Here is an 18,211-nt window from a genome sequence, read left to right on the forward strand (position 1 = left end):
AAGGTAACAGATCCAAGAAGATAATCCAAGGTTTTTTTTAAAATCAATCTTTTTTGTGGATGTCACGTACCAGAGCTACAGTATACTTTGCTATTGAGAGCAGTGAAGAAGAAAACAGTCTTTATATCCACTACTTCCCCTTGCAAATTGTTCTCAGCTTCAACAAAGGAAGCAGTGTAGATCTGCAATTACTCTTTAATAACGTAAATTTATGAACTAGCCCAATGTTTTGCCATTCATCCTCCTCAGGTACGCCAGTGATGCTACTGCTTATATATATCTTAAAGAAATCTAACTCATAAGATAGGAAGCACAAACTGCCTTATGTTTGGTTACATTCACTGAAAACACAGTAGAACCATACTGTGTGTGGGAACACAAATGTTTAAATCACTTAGCTCTTTGTAATTCCTGTTCTTTTGCTTTAGGACCACACGTGAATGTATATGCATCTCTTTGTAGCTACTGGAAGGGCAAGTATTTTAAACAAAGACATTAGGATTGCATTTTCTGTCTTGAAAAGGAAGAGAAATAAGGCATGATGCATGAGGAGGAAGGGATTTTGAGGAATCCTTTCTGATGATGGAGATGGCCAGGAAGCTGTTAGTAGCTCACCTGCAACTACCCTATATGATTAGTTCGAATTTGTGGTTGCAAATGGCAGCATAGAATCTTGATGTGCAACCCCTGAGAAAACCAGAGGGATGAGACCTTGTGCTCACTCCTCTATGAATAATAAAAACAGCCATTAGGAAAACAGATGTGGATCCTCTTCTGATGAGTGTGTTCAGGAAACCTAAATCTGGCTCAGACAGTTTCTGATTCAGTACATTATTGCAACTCCTGTTTTTCAGCAGCTGAAGGAAAGTGTAAGGAAGGTCAGCATTGAACTATATTTTTCCAGTAGCTACTGTGATTAGTCGCAGTGCACCTAAATCAGATGTTTAATTCATCCACCAACTAGCATGGATTGAACACTGCATGAGATTTTGAGAGTGACTGTCCATTTTGAACCACATAAAACCAGATAGATCTCTTATTTCCTTTTAACACAGTAGCAAATCTGCAATGTCAAAGCTATGTCATAACTCATTATCTAAATGCCATTTTGAATATCACCGGACATAAAAACATGCTTAACATTGCACTTTCTCAAATTCTTTTTCAAATTATACAAGTGAATTTAAATCCATATAAAATACTACTTTTGGAAGAGCACTGCTTTTTTAAGGTCTCTATATGTTGTTGAGAATATTCTCTAAATGAAGCAATGAATAAGAAAAAGTGCAAATGGAGTTAGGAATATAGATCAGGAATTAAATCTATTTAGCCTTGCAATGACTTGATCAGGAAGAAAGGGGTCACAAACACCTGCCAATAACTATTTCAAGGCTGTAAACACTGGGGTTGTGACGTGTTATTTACATCTGTGGAAAACTGATAGCTATAGATAATGGTATGTAATTACGAAATAATACAGACTGAGTATGAAAGGTTTCTCAGCAGCAAAGTCTATTAGAATTTGGAATTGCCTTTTATGGAAGGCGATAGAGGCCTTATTCCTTAGAATGTTAAAAACAACAAAGCATAAAAACCTTGAGGATGACTTTAAGGGTTCAAGCCCTGTTGACTTTAGGCTACAAGAGAACCAATAAATCTTTTCAGCTAAGTGAAGGCTTCCCTTCCTCTCATGTTTACTCTGTTTTAAAATTCTGACCTTACTTATATTAGTAACCTTGGTATAACACTCCTCAGGCTTATTTGAAATCCATGACTGTGTCTATGATACAAATGCAGAGGATTGCAGGGATATTGAAGCTAGCTCTGAACAATCTGAGAAGGGAGAATCAGAGAGAAGACAACCAAAGATAATGCTGCTGTCTCATTTCTGCTACATTAATCAGCTTTAATAGGCCTATATGGCACTGTACTGCATTTGCTCTTAAATCTGAGAATATTAACAAAGCCTGCTGTACAAGGAAAATGTTTCAAAAATTTTACCTTAACTATTAAAAGCAATCGTGAATAGCTGAGGAAGACAAATTATGCTAGTTAAGATCAGATATATTCTTTAGAATTTTTACTGGAAATATCAATCTATCACAATATCCTATAAAGCAAAGAAGAAGCACAAAAAAAAAAGATTTTATAACATTGTAAAGGGGAAAGATTTATCCTTTGCACACTGCTGAATGGGAAATTTAGCTGAAAATCATTGTGTTCTTTTAAAAGTATTAAGATAGTGCTGCAGTCCACTAAAACATTATATAATAAATTCTGCAGTTTTATTTCCTTGCAAGCAGAGGATACTTCATTGTGACTTATATAATTGTCCAAATTTCTCCATAGTAAAGACAGCAATATTGATTTATAACATTAACATCATTACATTCATCTTTGCCTTTATCTACCATGAGCTTCATGTATTTCATGTTGACCTTCAATCAACATAACCTATTTTAAACTGCCATAAACTAGAACTATGAGAGGTAGGTTTTGGGGGCAGCAAATGCAAATGTTTGAAACAAGCAATTACTTCCAGCAAAACTAGCACAAATATTGTCTAGAAAATAAAATTTAAATAATTGTAATGCAATGATTTTAGAGGAAGTATCTTCTATTACAATATACAATTGTTATTGCAGTGAAGGATGCTATCCTAAGCCTGCATGTTGGAAGGCCAAAATCAAACTAAAATGTGTCTAAACTGTCTTAGTTTATATCAAATTAAAGGACAAAGAAAAGACCAAAAAAAAGAAAAAGGACTTTATTATTACATAGAAATCCAATTTTGTTGTAGGTTCACCAACACTGAAAAGGTTAAGACAGTAAAATATAACTCTTTATTCGGGGCTGTTCTAAGATACTGAACGCAGAACAAGTTGTTGCCTAGGACAACAAAATATTTAGTGACGATTTATTTTATCTGTTTTTGTATGAGCTTGCGGTCTGTGCAGAGAGGTTATTTTCTAGCTTGTTTAAATGGAGTAAGGACTCGAGATGGATTTGTTCTGTTGTACTCCCTAGAAAGGAGGTAACATTCTGAAACTTGAAATGTGAATCTTCTTATAGAACAATAAGATTTTAGAAAGATGATAAGATAAGGCAATTTATTTGTTGCCTGAATGATGTGAGAATTTGCTAAGATATTTCAGAGACAGTACCCTCTCTTGCACTAGGCAGAATAGGCTGCCTTAATAAAAAAATTATCTTGCATTATAAATGAATCATTTGTGCTACCTAGTGTGTTACAGGACAAGAAAATGATCCTGCAGGTGGAACACAATAGGTGCTAAAATTGCTCAGCTTTTATTATTAGTGCTTGAAATTTCTGCCAATCACCACTTGATTATAATTTGTTTTGAAGAGAGCGTGGGGCAGAGGGAAGGAAAAAAAAGAGAGACAGAGAGAAAAAACCTTGTTTTTAAGAATTCTAACATAGGAGCAAAGATTTACCTCAGGAAAGAGGTAAAAGTCATTGTTAAAAATTATGTCATTTTGATATGAGTAAAATCATGACATTTAAAAATAAATGCAGGAAATGAGAAACTTATTAAAATAAATCTACAGATGTCAATGGCTAGCTTTACTGATCAAATATGGATGGTTTACTATCACTTTTTAATCAGAAAAGATTTTTTTTTCTTGTTGACAAAATATAAGGAACGATAAATATAGCATTAGGGAAATAATTTCAAAGTATATGGATTACAAAAGAATCATTATACCACCAAAAAGTAAATGCAGTGAAAATACCCACAGTGCAAATGCTTTCTCTTTCTTTTCCCATATTGTATTGTAAACTGAATAAACCACCATACTTGTACTGAAGGAAGTGTTTTTTCTCCCACTTCCAATGCATCTGAGTGCTGCTATGATCCAAGGTGGAAGTGGGAAGAAGTGAACAGTGGATGGCTTGAAGAAATTGCCATGACTTACATTGCCTCCTCATCTTTTGGAAGTGACAGTGTAGTCAAAAGATGATAGTGTATTTAGAAAGTATTTTATACTACCATCAGGAACAGATGGAATTTTGCAGGTCAAACCACTCAAGATGCTAAGAGATCACTCTATGTGCAAAATGCTACATAAAGAAATTGCCTGTAAGAGTTAAAAGTTATGAAGTTGTGATATTGGCAAATGGATGAGAGGTTGAGTATACAGAGCTTCCAGTGAGATTTCTAGAAACAGACAGCAATATTACAACATAACAACAATTTCTAAATGATCAGTAACATCCACACTCATTTATGAACTGAATGACTGATGGAGCTGTTACCAGTATTCAAAGCAGAAAGAATCTGACTGCAGAAAGAATCATTTCCAAAGGCAAGGTCCAGTGGAACAACCTGACTCTGTGATTGCAATTGCTGAGTATTTCATCATCACAAAAGAAACAAAAATGTGCATTATTAAAACCATTTTGAGACCTTTGTGGGTGACTGAAATCTACACAACTGTACTATATGGGGAAAAATTAGCATTTGTATATTTCATAACTTTTTTGCACATGCAGTGAACTTACTGATCCCATTTCAAAGGAAAATAGAGTAATTTAGAGAGTTATTCTTTGTATTTACTATTGAGGCATCTTACACAAATTAATGTAATCTCATTTGTGGAATCATTTTACTAATGTAGGAGCAACTGAGGAAATCCACATACATGGCTTAGCTGATCAAGAAATAATGCATCATGATAAAAGCTATTCAGTTCCAGACCCGTCTTTAGAATATGTGATTTTAATGTTATGCTTGAAATATGTAAGCAACCATCTTGTTGTCAAAAAACTGCATGGTATTTGGTCCTATTATTTGTACTAATTAGGATAATTTTGCAAACAGATAAGCTGCAGAGTTTGAATGGATATTGAAAGTTTCCTACATATTTTCTCAGACTAATAAAGGTTGTGTGTTAACCATTTCAAAACTGTACTTATTTAATATATAAAAGACCTCAAATGTAGTAGGAAAGATTTTCTTAAATGTCTTAATGTACTCTGTATATAGACTATTACCTGAGAAGTGAAAAGACCCTAAGTTCAGTCTGCCTGCTCAAGAATTTAAAAGATCTCTATCAAAAGTTTATAGGCTAGAAATACCTGTTCCTCAGCACAACGAGCACATTTATTTTTGCAGGGTGTCAGAGAGATTCTCAGACATTCTATGCTAGCTAGAACCTTTGAAATACAAGACTTGTGGTTTTGCACCAGTACATCAACAGGGTTGTCTCTAGTGGCATCAGCATTTGAAGTATGATATCCTATCATTTAACTTGCTGGAGAACTTTCAATTACATTCTTTTACACATAAATGAATGTGTGCTCACATGTATACATACATATACATAGATATGTGTGGATATTTATTTATATTAATTTTTTTAATGTTGATTTTTAGTTATTTTTAATAATAAAATTACTAATAACTTGAGATCCCACAGCCAACTGCTAATGCAGGCCTACAGTCTTGAAAGCTCTTCTCAGAATCAAAACTGTTGGAGCCATTGAGAAAGCAACTACAGAAAGAGCTATGGGCATCTCTATCAGCCAGAAGGGAATGCTCTAGAAGATCAGAAAGCTGGCTGGCTCCAAGCATCCTCAGTTCCTTTCAGTGATTTGAAATCGTGCACAAGACTCTGGGGCAGAGAGGAAAAGGAATGACAATTGTAGATCTGCAATAGTAATGTCTGAGAATATGTTACTGAGATGTAATCTTTCATTCTCCTTCAAAAACTGCCTCTGCAGGTTGGCACACTTGAGAAAATAAGCCATAACAAGAGAAGAACAACTGTGGAATAATTTGTCAAACAGAGTCTGAAGGACAGCCCTCCCAAGAAAAAAGCATCTGCTCGAGCTATGGAGTATGGAAAATTAAGTTGTCAACTGAGGTCTGTACAAGACCCATGAATTTGGTGTGCATTTCCCAGTTAAGATGTGGAGTTCCAATCTGCTTTGCTGGAGTAGATGGGAGAGGCTGCTAAGTGAGACACTAACCTGGTCAAGGAATCTGAATGCAGAATGCGGTCCATTTTGAAGTTCTTTAAACAGAAACTGTAAGGGGTACTGAGATTGCAGGTGCAATAGTTGACTAAGGCCTCATGACAGCTGTGAGAGCTAAGTTCAATACACTGGTGTCTATTATTCAGAGCTGTGGGCCTGAGCTAAAGAAGTATAAAAAAGTAGTTGTGACCTTTAAATTAGGAATCTAAAGCTAGCACTCTGTCAACTGGAGCTGTACAGAGAAGGACCAGAAATTTACAGAACAATGATTTTTGGAAGGATGAAATGGCCAGTTTGCAAATAATATGACTGCAAGATGAAATGACAGAAGTGTGTAAAATGAAGCATAGCATAGCAAAGATTAATAGAGAAAGAACTCAAGAATGAACTTGATGATATACTAGCAATGACATGTAACCACTTTCTCAAAACCTTCATGTGATCTGAGGACTGGAAGGTGACACAATTGATGTCAATTTTTGAAAAGTGTTTCATAGGAGATTCACAGGCCTCATATGCCTGTTTCAGGGAAATTAGAGGGAATTTAACGAAGCATACTAGCAGTGGAAACATGGATACGTATAACTGAGAAGAGTCAATGTGATTGTTGAAAAGGTATCTCATAAAAATCCTACTGGAGTTCTTTGAAACAGTCAGAAAGTATGTAGCTAAGGTTGATAATCTGGTTGATGTCATTTTTTTTTGGATTCTGAAACCTTTTGACAAAGCCACTCATCAAAGGCTTTAATGAAAAAAAAGTATTTGTGCCATCATACCATCAGCAAAGGTTCTTGCATGGATAAAGAGCTTATTAAAAACAGGAGACTGTAGGGGAAAATGACCAGTTTTCACAGAGGGAGCCTAGTGAAAATGACCGGTTTTCACAGAAGAAGGGGCCTAGTGAGTTTCTGAAGAGATCTTTAAATGGGCCTTTGCTGTTCAAAATATTTATAAAATTCATAGAAAAGAAGACTAACAGTAAGATCACAAAATTTGATGACGCTAATAAGTCATTCAGGGTAAGAAAGACAAGGACCAGTTGTGAAGAACTGGCTCAATTCAGGAAGTCACTGAGCTGAAAATGATTAATGACTAGAAGAATGCTATACAGATATCTCATCATATGCTTGTCCTTTCACATAGCCTTCCCTGGACATTTGTTTAAGGCCATTGTTGCAGACAGCACAGTGGGCGAGGTAGTGCCTCTGTTCTGTTTCAGCATGGCCATTTTTACGCTCTTTTTTCCCTACAGTACAAAACCTAGTGGGCCCCAGTGGGAGCATGTAGCATGTAGCAGATTTAAACCAAACAAAAAATCACTTTTTCACCCTGTACACAATTAAATTAAACTGTGGAACTTGTCCACAATATTGTGGAGGGTCCAAAGGATTTAGTTATAAAGCAACTGAAGATAGTCCACCGTTAGCTATTGTATCTCTCAGGTATCTTTGATCTGATCCTGAAGAGCAATCATTACATTCTAATGTAAGCCATGAATGCAATTTGTGAGAGACAGTATTAGGAACTCTTCCCCAAAAGCTCAAAATCTGGACAGTAATTGAGTTTAAGAAACCATTCGGTAAACATTAATTTATAAGAAGATAAAGGCTGAGTCATCCATGTGAAAGATGGATGTACGAAAATAGAAGAGTCTCAAAATGCAGAATAAACTAATTGAGAAGAAATGTAAACCAGGCCACTTGCATGTAACCTTCCTCCCAGGAGTTCAGCTGTCTGTGATTCAAGGCCTATTTTCAATATAGCATAGCTGCATAACCATGGATCAAACTTGTGAGAAAATTGCTAGGGTGTGAAAAGGAGCTGTGAGAGAGTACACAGTCTAGAAGCATGCAGGATAAGAAAGGTAAAAATGCAGACAAAAGTAAGATTGTTGAGACAGGGGAAACAGGCATCTCAAGGATTCAAGAAGAAGAACATTCACATGAAAAGATACAAAATCCTCAGAAAAAAACAAAATCAGAACACCATAGATCAGCATCATAGATCAGCCTTTTCCAAGGAGCGTCAGAGACCAACCCTTCCCTACCTGATTGATGACTGTTTGCCCAGTAGACTGAGTGACTCCCAGGAGGGAAGAAGGGGTAATTCATTAGACCTGCTATATATTGTGTGTATTAGACAATAAATACTTGCTTTATACTTTTAGGTTGTTTATATCTTGCTTGAAGAGTTTCTTTGCTAAAAGTTTCTTGAACAGAGTGACTCCCAGAGGGGGAGGGTTACATAAGTAATACAGAATTATAGACAAGAATAATACGATTAGTCATGTAGAATAAACATTTGTACTTTAAAGCATGGGTACATATTTTAGATAGATTAGGGGATTTCAGAACATGCTGGACTTTTTTTCAGCAGATCAAATAGATTCCAGCAAAGTTCCAAATACCTACAGCATTGAATAAATGATATCTGAATTTTGGTACAGAATTTAGGGTCTCTTATGAGCCAAGAAATCTAGGAGACAAAACCATAAGTGCTGGAAAAGCCATTGCTGGGAGAAGGCATACTCAGGTTTTATAAACTGAGGATAAGGAAATTAGAACAATGCTTCCTAAGAACCACATTCATGAAAAATTAATGAAGGAGATGGATTTGGGAAAAGGTTTACATTCTTCATCTAAATGGCAGATAAATTAGTGAAATGTAATTTAAATTCCAAACTCTGGCTTGTTGAAAAAGAACTGAGAAGGAAGGTGGGAGCTAGCAAAGAAAACAAACTTTTTAATGACCTTTCCGTATTCAATTGCTTTAAGTACTTGGTGCTTGATTGTGCTTGAAGAAACACATCTTATATATATGTATATGGAAAAAACCCTAAAAGAAACCAGCACATAAGTGAGAGCAGATATTAACCTGCAGCAAGAAGCTGCATATTGTATTTATTGCTTTATACCAATGAGGCAGAGAACCTGAGAAGCTGAGAGAAGACAGCTTTTACCACAGGTATCTCAGGCCATCTTCCAATCTGACATGCCTGGAATTCTCCCCTAAGTTACCCAGATGGTAACTCCCAGGAATAGTAAAACAATGCTGGAAATAAAACTGGAGCTGTTCTTTTTAGAAAGATCACAAGAATCAAAGCTCTGATCATTCCAGGGTCCTATGGGAGTAAGGGGTAACTCACATAACTTTAATGTACTAAAGCTAATCTTCTTAGCATCTCTATATGTCAACAGGGAGAGAGAAACTCCTCTAGGAAGCAATCCAGATAATTAGCCAAAATTTAACCACCTTGAATCATCCTTTGGATGATCTTATCTATCTCCACCCTTTATAGTTTATAAAGGGAGTTTAGGGAGGCTAGCTTCATTCAGCTGCAGGGAGCCTTTCAGAATGTGCTATCTTCTTTCTGCCTTCCAAAAATGAACTATTTGCTTAAACAACTTAATTTAATAGAATTCTGCCATGAAATAGAAGAAAAGTGTCTTAGTCAGCATCACACATGGAAGTTCAGAGGCATGCCATTATAAGCAAAATTCATAATACCATATTAGATGCCATTATGATAAAGGATGACCCTATTGACCTATTGAGTAAGGCTTTTGACACTGTCTCCCATAAAATCCTCATAGACAAGCTGATGAAGTGCAGGCTAGATAAGTGGTCCGTGAGGTGGACTGAAAACTGGCTGAACTGCCAGGCTCAGAGGGTTGTGATCAGCAGCACCAAGTCCAGCTGGAGGTCAGTCACTAGTGATGTACCCCAGGGATCGTTACTGGGGCCAAGACTGCTTAACATCTTCATTAATGATCTGGATCAGGGGTGAAATGCACCCTCAGAAAGTTCACAGATGGTGCAAAAGTGGGAATACTGGCTGATACTCCAGATGGTTGTGCTGCCATTCAGAGGGACCTCAACAGGCTGGAGAGATGGGCAGAGAAGAACTGCATGAAGTTCAACAAACAGAAGTGCCAAGTCCTGCACCTGGGGAGGAACAGCTCCATGTACCAGGACAGGCTGGGGGCTAACCTTCTGAAAAGCAGCTCTGAAGAGAAGGACCTGGGGGTCATGGTGGAAAACAAATTGAACATGGGCCAGCAATGTGCCTTCGTGGCAAAGAAGGCCAATGGTATCCTGGGCTGCATTAAGAAGAGAGTTGCCAGCAGGTTGAGGGAGGTGACCCTTCCCCTCTACTCAGCTCTGGTGAGGGCACATGCAGAGTGCTAGGTCCAATTCTGATTTCCCCAGAATAAAAAAGACATGGACATACTGGAGGGAGTCCAGCAAAGGGCCACAAAGATGATTAAGGGACTAGAGCATCTCTCATGTGAGGAGAGGTTGACATTGCTGGGACTCTTTAGCCCAGAGAAGACAAGGCTCAGGGGGGACCTTATCAGTGTTTATCTGATGGGAGGATGTCAAGAGGACAGGGCTAGACTCTTCTCAGTGGTGCCCCTTGACAGGGCAATAGGCAATGAGCACAAACCGAAACACAGGAACCTGAACATAAGAAAACACTTCTTCACTGTTACGGTCATTGAACACTGGAACAGGTTGCCCAGGGAGGTTGTGGAGTTTCCATCCTTGGAGATACTTAAAACCTGACTGGACATGCTGGGCAATGTGCTCTAGGTGACCCTGCTTGAGCAGAGGGGTTGGAAAAGACTATCTCCAGAGTCTCCTGCCAACCTCAACTATAATAAAGAATGTTCAATTCTTAGGATGTAAAAAAGGGCTTGTGAAAACCAAATCTTTTCTTCTCTCCCCTGCCCTTTATGCTACACTAGCTAACCTAATAAAAGATACTATCTCTACCTCCAAACCTATTTCTACTCTCTAAAAGCCGTGGATGATTTCCCAATATCTTAATGGAAATGGGCACCAAATACATTCTCTGGGATTCTTTGCACAAAAGCAACAAAGGCTTTTATGGCACATTCAATGGCTGCAACTGTTAAAACTTATGGCTAAAATGAAAAAGTTATCAGATCTGTAGCCCTTGATATACTTTTACTGAGCATTTGGACCAAGTTGAAATGAAACTTTTTGCTCCATCTGTAACTTAAGCATCAAGAATCACCAAACCAAGGATACTCTTAATTCTTTTCAGGAACTTAGGTCTGTCTTTTCTGTCATTTTTCAAGTGCCTGGATTCTGACCTTCTCAAGACAGAAGCCATAATTCCAGAGTCAGTGGCTTTGACCTTTATAGATTCCTTTATGAAAACTTTCTGTAATAACCTCTTGCTTGCTATGGCCTGAACAGGAGGTGGAACCTTTAAAATTGATTTTGAACAGCAGGCATGCTGGTCACAGATAAGAATCTTGTTCTGCCAGACTGCACAATGTCTCAAACCATTTTCTTGTCCATTTCTGAATGATTCCTATCAGCTGAATCTGTAAAATGCTAATAAATACTTTTCTAAGCTACAGATTTTCTTAGTGAACATTATTTCATTATGATTAACTACTACAGATTGGTGAGAAATGATAGAAAAAATGAAAGAAATTAAATATATACTGACTAGACTAAAATGAAAATTCTGAGCTTCTCTCATTTACAAAAATTGGATAAGAATGTAGAACTGCATGAGTAATCCAGTAATCCAGTATTATATCGGTAGATGTACCTCTATAGGTATCTGCATCTATCTAAATATTTAAACAACTGTTTAACAGCTTCTCCTTGGAACCCATGGTAAAAAGAAGCATTTTTCCAGAAAGTACAGGACTTAAATGAGAGCATGATGTTAAGCTTTAAAATTAGAGGGATATATACCGGTTTGGTTTATACTACTTTTACAGAAGTGTATTCCTGTTAACTTCAGTGTAGGTAGTTCTCTTTGCATCAGTTTAGGTAAGTTTGGAATGAAGCTCCAAGCCTTTAATGAGGTTTTAATGATCCACTTGGGGGAGCTAAATGGTAATTTGTTTCTGAGCTGATTATAGCAAGATATTCAGGATGCAAAATTAATTTATGGTAGGCAATGTGAGCAGAGAGTTCCAGTTTTTCCAACTCTGCACTGGTTGTTAAATTGCAAAAGCTTCTGGTGCAAACGGTCCCCAGTTCTTATAAAAATTCTAGCCCCCTTGAAAAAAAAGTCACGGTTATAAATAGCTTAGCAGCTGATGCCCAGGATAGCATCAATCATATCCTGACGTTAATTATGTACCTACAACATACCTTTACCTTATGTGACAGGCATAATACATAAGGCAGAGTTTGGTCCTTGCTCTCACCGATTTTCATGCTAGTTAATATTAACTGTAATGTGATGATAAGAAATTCCAACAGACAATAGTTTTCTCTTTCACTTAATAAAATACCTCTATTATTTAAACCCTGGTCTTGGGCTATATCTGCTTGTGCCATGCGCACCTGCTACAGTGTTGGAACATGGCTTTGTACCATCTTTATGTTCTCCATATCTCTAGCCTGGGGCCTGCTGGGAACTGGGAACTGTTCCCCTATGTAAAGTTGCATCAGCTGCTCTATCTTATGCTTGATTGTCTTTGGTTACTGGTAGCCCTTTGAGCATTGTGGCAGCCAGGCAGTAATGATGGATAGAGGCAGAGATGCAATATCTTCTGTACCAGAAGGAAGAGCACACTTTTTTGGCTGTGAGGAGCCAAAAAAGGATGACATCGGGCATTTTGCCATGTAGAGATTGCCCTAAAGGCCAGATAAGCTGACAATATGGACAATTTGAAAAGCCACAGCAGATTCAAAGATATAACCATGTATCTTTTATAAAAGAAAACAATTCAGTTTTAGACATTTGTAAGAAAATTCTGTTGGTAAAGCTGTACTGTCCACGTATTCTCTGTAATAGCACAAAATTCATCTTATTCCAAATTAATATGCAGTGTAGTCCATATTAAAGTTTACAGTTGCCTATATTTGGGTGTCTTATTTAACTGACTCATATAAATAAAATTTCAGCCAAAAGAGATAATTAAAATATTTTGGTCCTTTAATGTAACTTTTTCACTATATTTAAGGTTTTTTAAGTTTATGCTTAATTTAGCCAGAGTATACGGGAAAAAAAAGGTGTCTTTAAGTGTAAGTGTCTTTATAGCAAGTACTGTTTTTACACAATTTAAAAACTAAGACTTAACACTTTGTAGTTAAGAACTACAAAAATATTTTTAAAATGTCATTCAGAAACCTGAAGGCAGGCACAGTCATGATGAATAAATAACAAGCTAAAGACAATGGCAAAACAAATGGAAACAAAGGTTATAGTCAAACTAGGTATAGGTATAAAAGCTGTAATCATTAACAGTACTCGATGACAGTATTTCTAATGTAATTTCCTTTCTGCTTTCTCTTTGGTATGTAATGACATGTGCTACAATATATTTAAGAGGAACTACTGCCATAAATTGATCAACTTACATTAATTAATTCAATCTCCCAGATTTTTTTTACGAGGTCCATCGACGTATAGCCATTAATTAGAAAGGATTTGGTATAGTCACCCAGTTCAATGGAATCCAGCCATTCAGCTACAGAGGTGGGGTTGTAGCCATCATGACCGATCTGCTTCATCTGAAAAACAAGAATGAGTAAGACTTACTGATAATATTCATTACACATCTTTCAGAACACCAGTTAATTATATTACTCTCTTTGGGTCAGAGTTACCACATTCTCTGACCAATATTATTTTAACAAGTTGAACCTGAAGAAGCAATTTTGTGAGCAAAAGCACTAATAAAACTTAGTTTCCAATGGATCTTTGGGTCATTGCCTTTTGGGTGCTCATTGGGTGCTTGTCTTTTAAACCAGAGTATATTAAGGCTGTAGCATGAGCTCACTTCTTATTAGACATCAGAGAATCCATATGTGAGACAGGGCAAAAGAGAGAGGTTAATAATATCCTGAGTGCACAAAAAAGTCAGATTTGCACCTAGGATCTCATAAAAGGGGGAGAACTTAGACTGAGGAATGGGTCCTTCGATATCAAACTCCAAATGAAACATTTCCTTGATTATATTATTCCTAATCTCTCTCTCCTAGAGGGTTATCTGATATTTTATAAAGGTTGAAGTTACGCTGTATTTTTCCCCCCAGAAGAGGTTTAAAATGGTCTTTCACCTCTACCTGGTCACCTTTGTCATGGAACTCCTAGGAATTTAATATTGTTTAGATTGCTCTCCATCGGTAAAGTTGATTGAGACTGGGCAATAGATCCAAATATTATTGGAATCGAATTGACAGAATGATGAACAGAGAAGCACTACATACATTTATATACCAACACAGGCACACAAAGCATAATCACATAAATCCTGTTTTTATAATAAACTAAGAAATATCACTTGCATTTTGTTTTTCTGAATTCTGTTAAGCTACTAAGAAGTAAAGAGCTGCAATTTCTCTTTCACAATTGCCTCTCAGTGACACAAGTGAAGATTTTCAAGTTACCTATAAAAGATAAAAATGTAGAAAGCCTCTACTTGTTCAGCTATTTATGACATAACAGTTTTATGAATTTTAAAGTAATATGCAATAGTGGCACAAGAAAGTAGAAAAAGTTATGCAATATCCTCAGTGTTCCGCAATATTATATGCATAACATCTTTGTATAGAAATGTAACTATCGCTAACTTGATAACATACTGAAGTGGTAAACTTATAAGAAGATTTAGAGGTTTAGAAGGCCTTATATTTTGCATAGAATCTCCAGCATGTGAAAGAGTAATTCCATGCATGGTAAAAGCCAGTTTCCCATATTTGCCTGCTTATATACATTCTTACTTTCTGAGAACAAAGGAAGTGTGACAGAAACACAAAGCTTAGAGCTTAAGTTTGAAGTGAGTGACAAAGTAATTTAAAAAGAAAAGAATTCTGATCTTAAAATCTTGCCTCAACCAATTTATTTCTCACAGTTTATTTGAACTGCATTTTGAATTCAAAACAGAAAAAAAAAATTAAAGTCTGCATTTGAAAGCCAAAGTAATGTTCATCAAAAGATATAGCACTGTCTGTTCAAATGCAAAACGCTAACATGTCATGATCAAGATCTTGGTTTGCTGCATATCAGAGAGGAGCACACAGAACCAGGCACACTGCATCATGGATCTGAGAGTTTACTCTTTGGTCTTTTGTTGCAGATGCTAGGTATAAAATATTAATGGAAATATTTAAATGATGCAGTGAAATCATTGTCTTAAATCATAAAAGAGTGACTAGAGAATTCACATAATTAAGAATGGGATTTTTAGCCTTTCAGGTCACTTCTGTAACAAAGTAGTCATGTTAGAAAGTGAGAGTTAATATACAGGAATTGAGTTACGACAGTACTGTAATGAATTCAGTTTTATTGCAGATCTTGACATTTTGGAATTTAGTTTCATTCTGACTGAGAATGGAATCCCTGGATGTCAAAATCATGGCACATTTTTCTTTCATTGTCCGTCAGATTTATTTCCAATTTTATATTTACAGTAGTCTGTCCAGCTGGACAGAAAAGCTGAGAACCCTGGTAGCTCTGATTCCAAAGAAGCTTATTTTGAGAGTTGATTTGAAACAGGGTATGCTGAAAGACTTGAAAAGAAAGGACCTGATAAACAGAAAAAGAAAAATCTTGTAAAAAGAAGACATGAAGCAGATGCACAGGGCCTGCAGAGAACACATGGCTTTTGAAAGATACAAGGTATTTTTGTTTCCTAACGAAGCGAAGGGAAATACACTTTTCAAAGTATTCAGATGCGGAATGTTATGCAAATTATTTCTTTTGTTTATTGCCATTTGATCTTTAATTAATCTTGATTTTAATATGATTTTTCTTTTGGCCTGCTGATTGAGAAATTTCATGCAGATTGGTCCAAAATATTGGTAACCCATCAGTCTTTATGAAAAGCAAACAAAACGTGGGAAGTCTCTGAATTCTCCAAACCCACCAGCAGCCTCAGTCAGAAGGGCTGTTAAAATAGAGATGTTTCCTATTACGGTGTTTTGCCAAGGGCTGCAGGCAAGCAAATACAGAAGGAAAAAATCAAATAAACAAAAGGCTGGAAACAGCTGAAATGTATGTGACAATTCCACTCTTTGAATTTGGTGCCAACAGATAAAATTGTCACTGAGTCACTCAATAGCCTATATGAAGGGTTTAGTATACAATAGCCTATTGTCCTGGTCCTGAAAGCACCAACGGGCTCTGGGCTCTGCAAGCTCTTCCCCCTTGCTGGTCTCAGAGATCTGGCTGCCAGCGTTCAAGGCCAAGTCTAGTATAATGCAGCTGTGTAACCTTGGATCAGATCTGTGTGAGAAAGAGCTGTGAGACCCCTTGTTGTGGCCTCCCCACCTTCGCTCAGGAGCTGCAGTGAAGCTCAGTTCCTAGTCCTTGATCCTTGCTGGAGCTCCGCTGCAGGTACACCTGGGTCTGGCCATGTACCTTGCTGATCCTGACCCACTGACTGGGCTTCCCAGCTCCATGGCGACCCTGCCTCAGCCCTGTGGACAAGCCTGGCTGTCACCAGGCTGTGGCTGGCCCTGGGCACCCTCACCCACCTGTGCTGTGCTGCTCTCCTCCCCTCATGCGGGTCCCCAGGGGCTGCACCTTGTTGGGGACAGCATGGCCCAGCCAGCCCTGCTGTCACCCCAGCTCCCAGCCTAGCTTCCCTGGTGGAGCAGCCAAGTCAGGCTGCTCCTGAAAGATAATGTCAGAACAAGAATATCTGCTTGACGTTTCAGCAGAAAAGCAGTATTTTGCTTTGTTATGAAACAAAACCCCCAAAAGATCTGTCTAAAACAGATTTTCTAAAATACCCACATAAAAGTTAATAACCTCTCAGTATTGGTCCCCTTGTATGAACAGTTTTGTTGTGTCTGTTAGTAATATCAGGTAGCTTATTAACTGTCATTTATTTTTTCCTTTAAAATATTTGTTGACAGACAGATCGATTACTTAGACATGATAGTATCATTCATAGTATCTGCTTTTCATATAAAATTTTATGGAGTTTTTAAATTAAAAAACACTTTAAAACTGAAATATGTCTGGAAATGCTGCCCCTTTACCTTATTAGAGCTGCAGTTTAGTTGCATCTTATTGCTGTCCTCACTAACAGGTCAAGGTTCTTGGACTATCTGTAGTTTCCATACTGCATCAGGACCTTGGACTCCACTCAGATCATTTAAACCCTGTAGGCTTCTTTGCTGATGCTGTTTGTTGAGTGATTTATTTTTGGAAAGAAAAAAAATCCTGTCTACTGACTGTCATTTCAGACCAGCTATAATACATGCACCAGTGGTGTCAAACATCTAACCAAGTATGTGCATTTCGTTTGACTCAGTAGTATAAAAACTGTAAGCATCAAGCCATTACTATTGCAAATATAAACTTTCAGATACTAAGTGATAATAAATAGGGGCAGTACTGTTCTTCTGCAGTCACTGCTACTAGTTCATTAGGTTTTTATCTTTAAAGAATAATGTCAGTATTAGCTATTTCATTACTGACGATCGTAGCATGTTGTCTATGGCAGGGCTAGGAGTGAAGCTGATAGGATTCGGAATTGATAGAGAAAAAGAAGTGACTGCTGGAACCTCTTCTGCTCTTCCCATGACTGAAAGCGCTGTGCCTGCCCATTTCATTAGGCCGCACTGGCCAGTTTCTGTCATTGTTAGTCCATGGTGGACTGTGCTGGCCCTCAGGGAAGTGTTTATGTCATTAGTCATCATGATTTTTAGGTTTTGCATAATGCTCGATGTCCTCTTAGCAAGTGTGCTCTCTAGGGTAGGGGAGCAGGGAATTTTAGCCATGAGCTGTCCATGGCCCATCGTGAGGCTGCCTTGGTCCCTCTGGATAGCTGCCTTGAATAAAGATTCAAGCTTTGGGCAGCTACAGAGAACGTGGCCACAGGGCACTGTGCGGGCAGAGATAGTTTCTGGGACTGAAGATGTCTAGCTTAGGACCTTCTATGGCACAATGTGTTAAATACAATGTACTGACAAACTATCCTAAAGCTGAAAGGGCTGGGTCACTCTTTGAATAGAGTGTTTTGGCCAAAGGTATAGGAACAGGGGAGATGAATCATTTCTCTTGATAGATAAAAAGGGGGAGGGGGATTACACAAAAGCTCCTATCTCACTGGAGGAGGACGAGGAGGAGGACATTGAGAAGGGTTTCTTGGTGAGGGGATGCTTTTCTACGCTGCAGGACCTAGTCTGCCAGCTCTGCTCCCTGACTCCCTAGCTCTCTTCAAGTCTTATGCTTCCTCCCTGCCCAAGTCATGGCAG

General features: G+C 37.7%; 1 protein-coding gene across 1 annotated transcript in view; it reads right to left on the reverse strand.

Moving 5' to 3' along the window:
• ANKS1B (ankyrin repeat and sterile alpha motif domain containing 1B) overlaps positions 1-18,211 on the reverse strand; it is a 434,784-nt gene that overhangs the window by 151,275 nt on the left and 265,298 nt on the right. Inside the window, exon 17 of the mRNA XM_026123167.2 lies at positions 13,361-13,513. Within this exon, the coding sequence (XP_025978952.1) occupies positions 13,361-13,513 (153 nt within the window). The remainder of the gene's footprint in view (positions 1-13,360; positions 13,514-18,211) is intronic.

The sequence above is a fragment of the Dromaius novaehollandiae genome, chromosome 1, assembly GCF_036370855.1.
Source record: "Dromaius novaehollandiae isolate bDroNov1 chromosome 1, bDroNov1.hap1, whole genome shotgun sequence".
Taxonomy (NCBI): Eukaryota; Metazoa; Chordata; class Aves; order Casuariiformes; family Dromaiidae; genus Dromaius; species Dromaius novaehollandiae.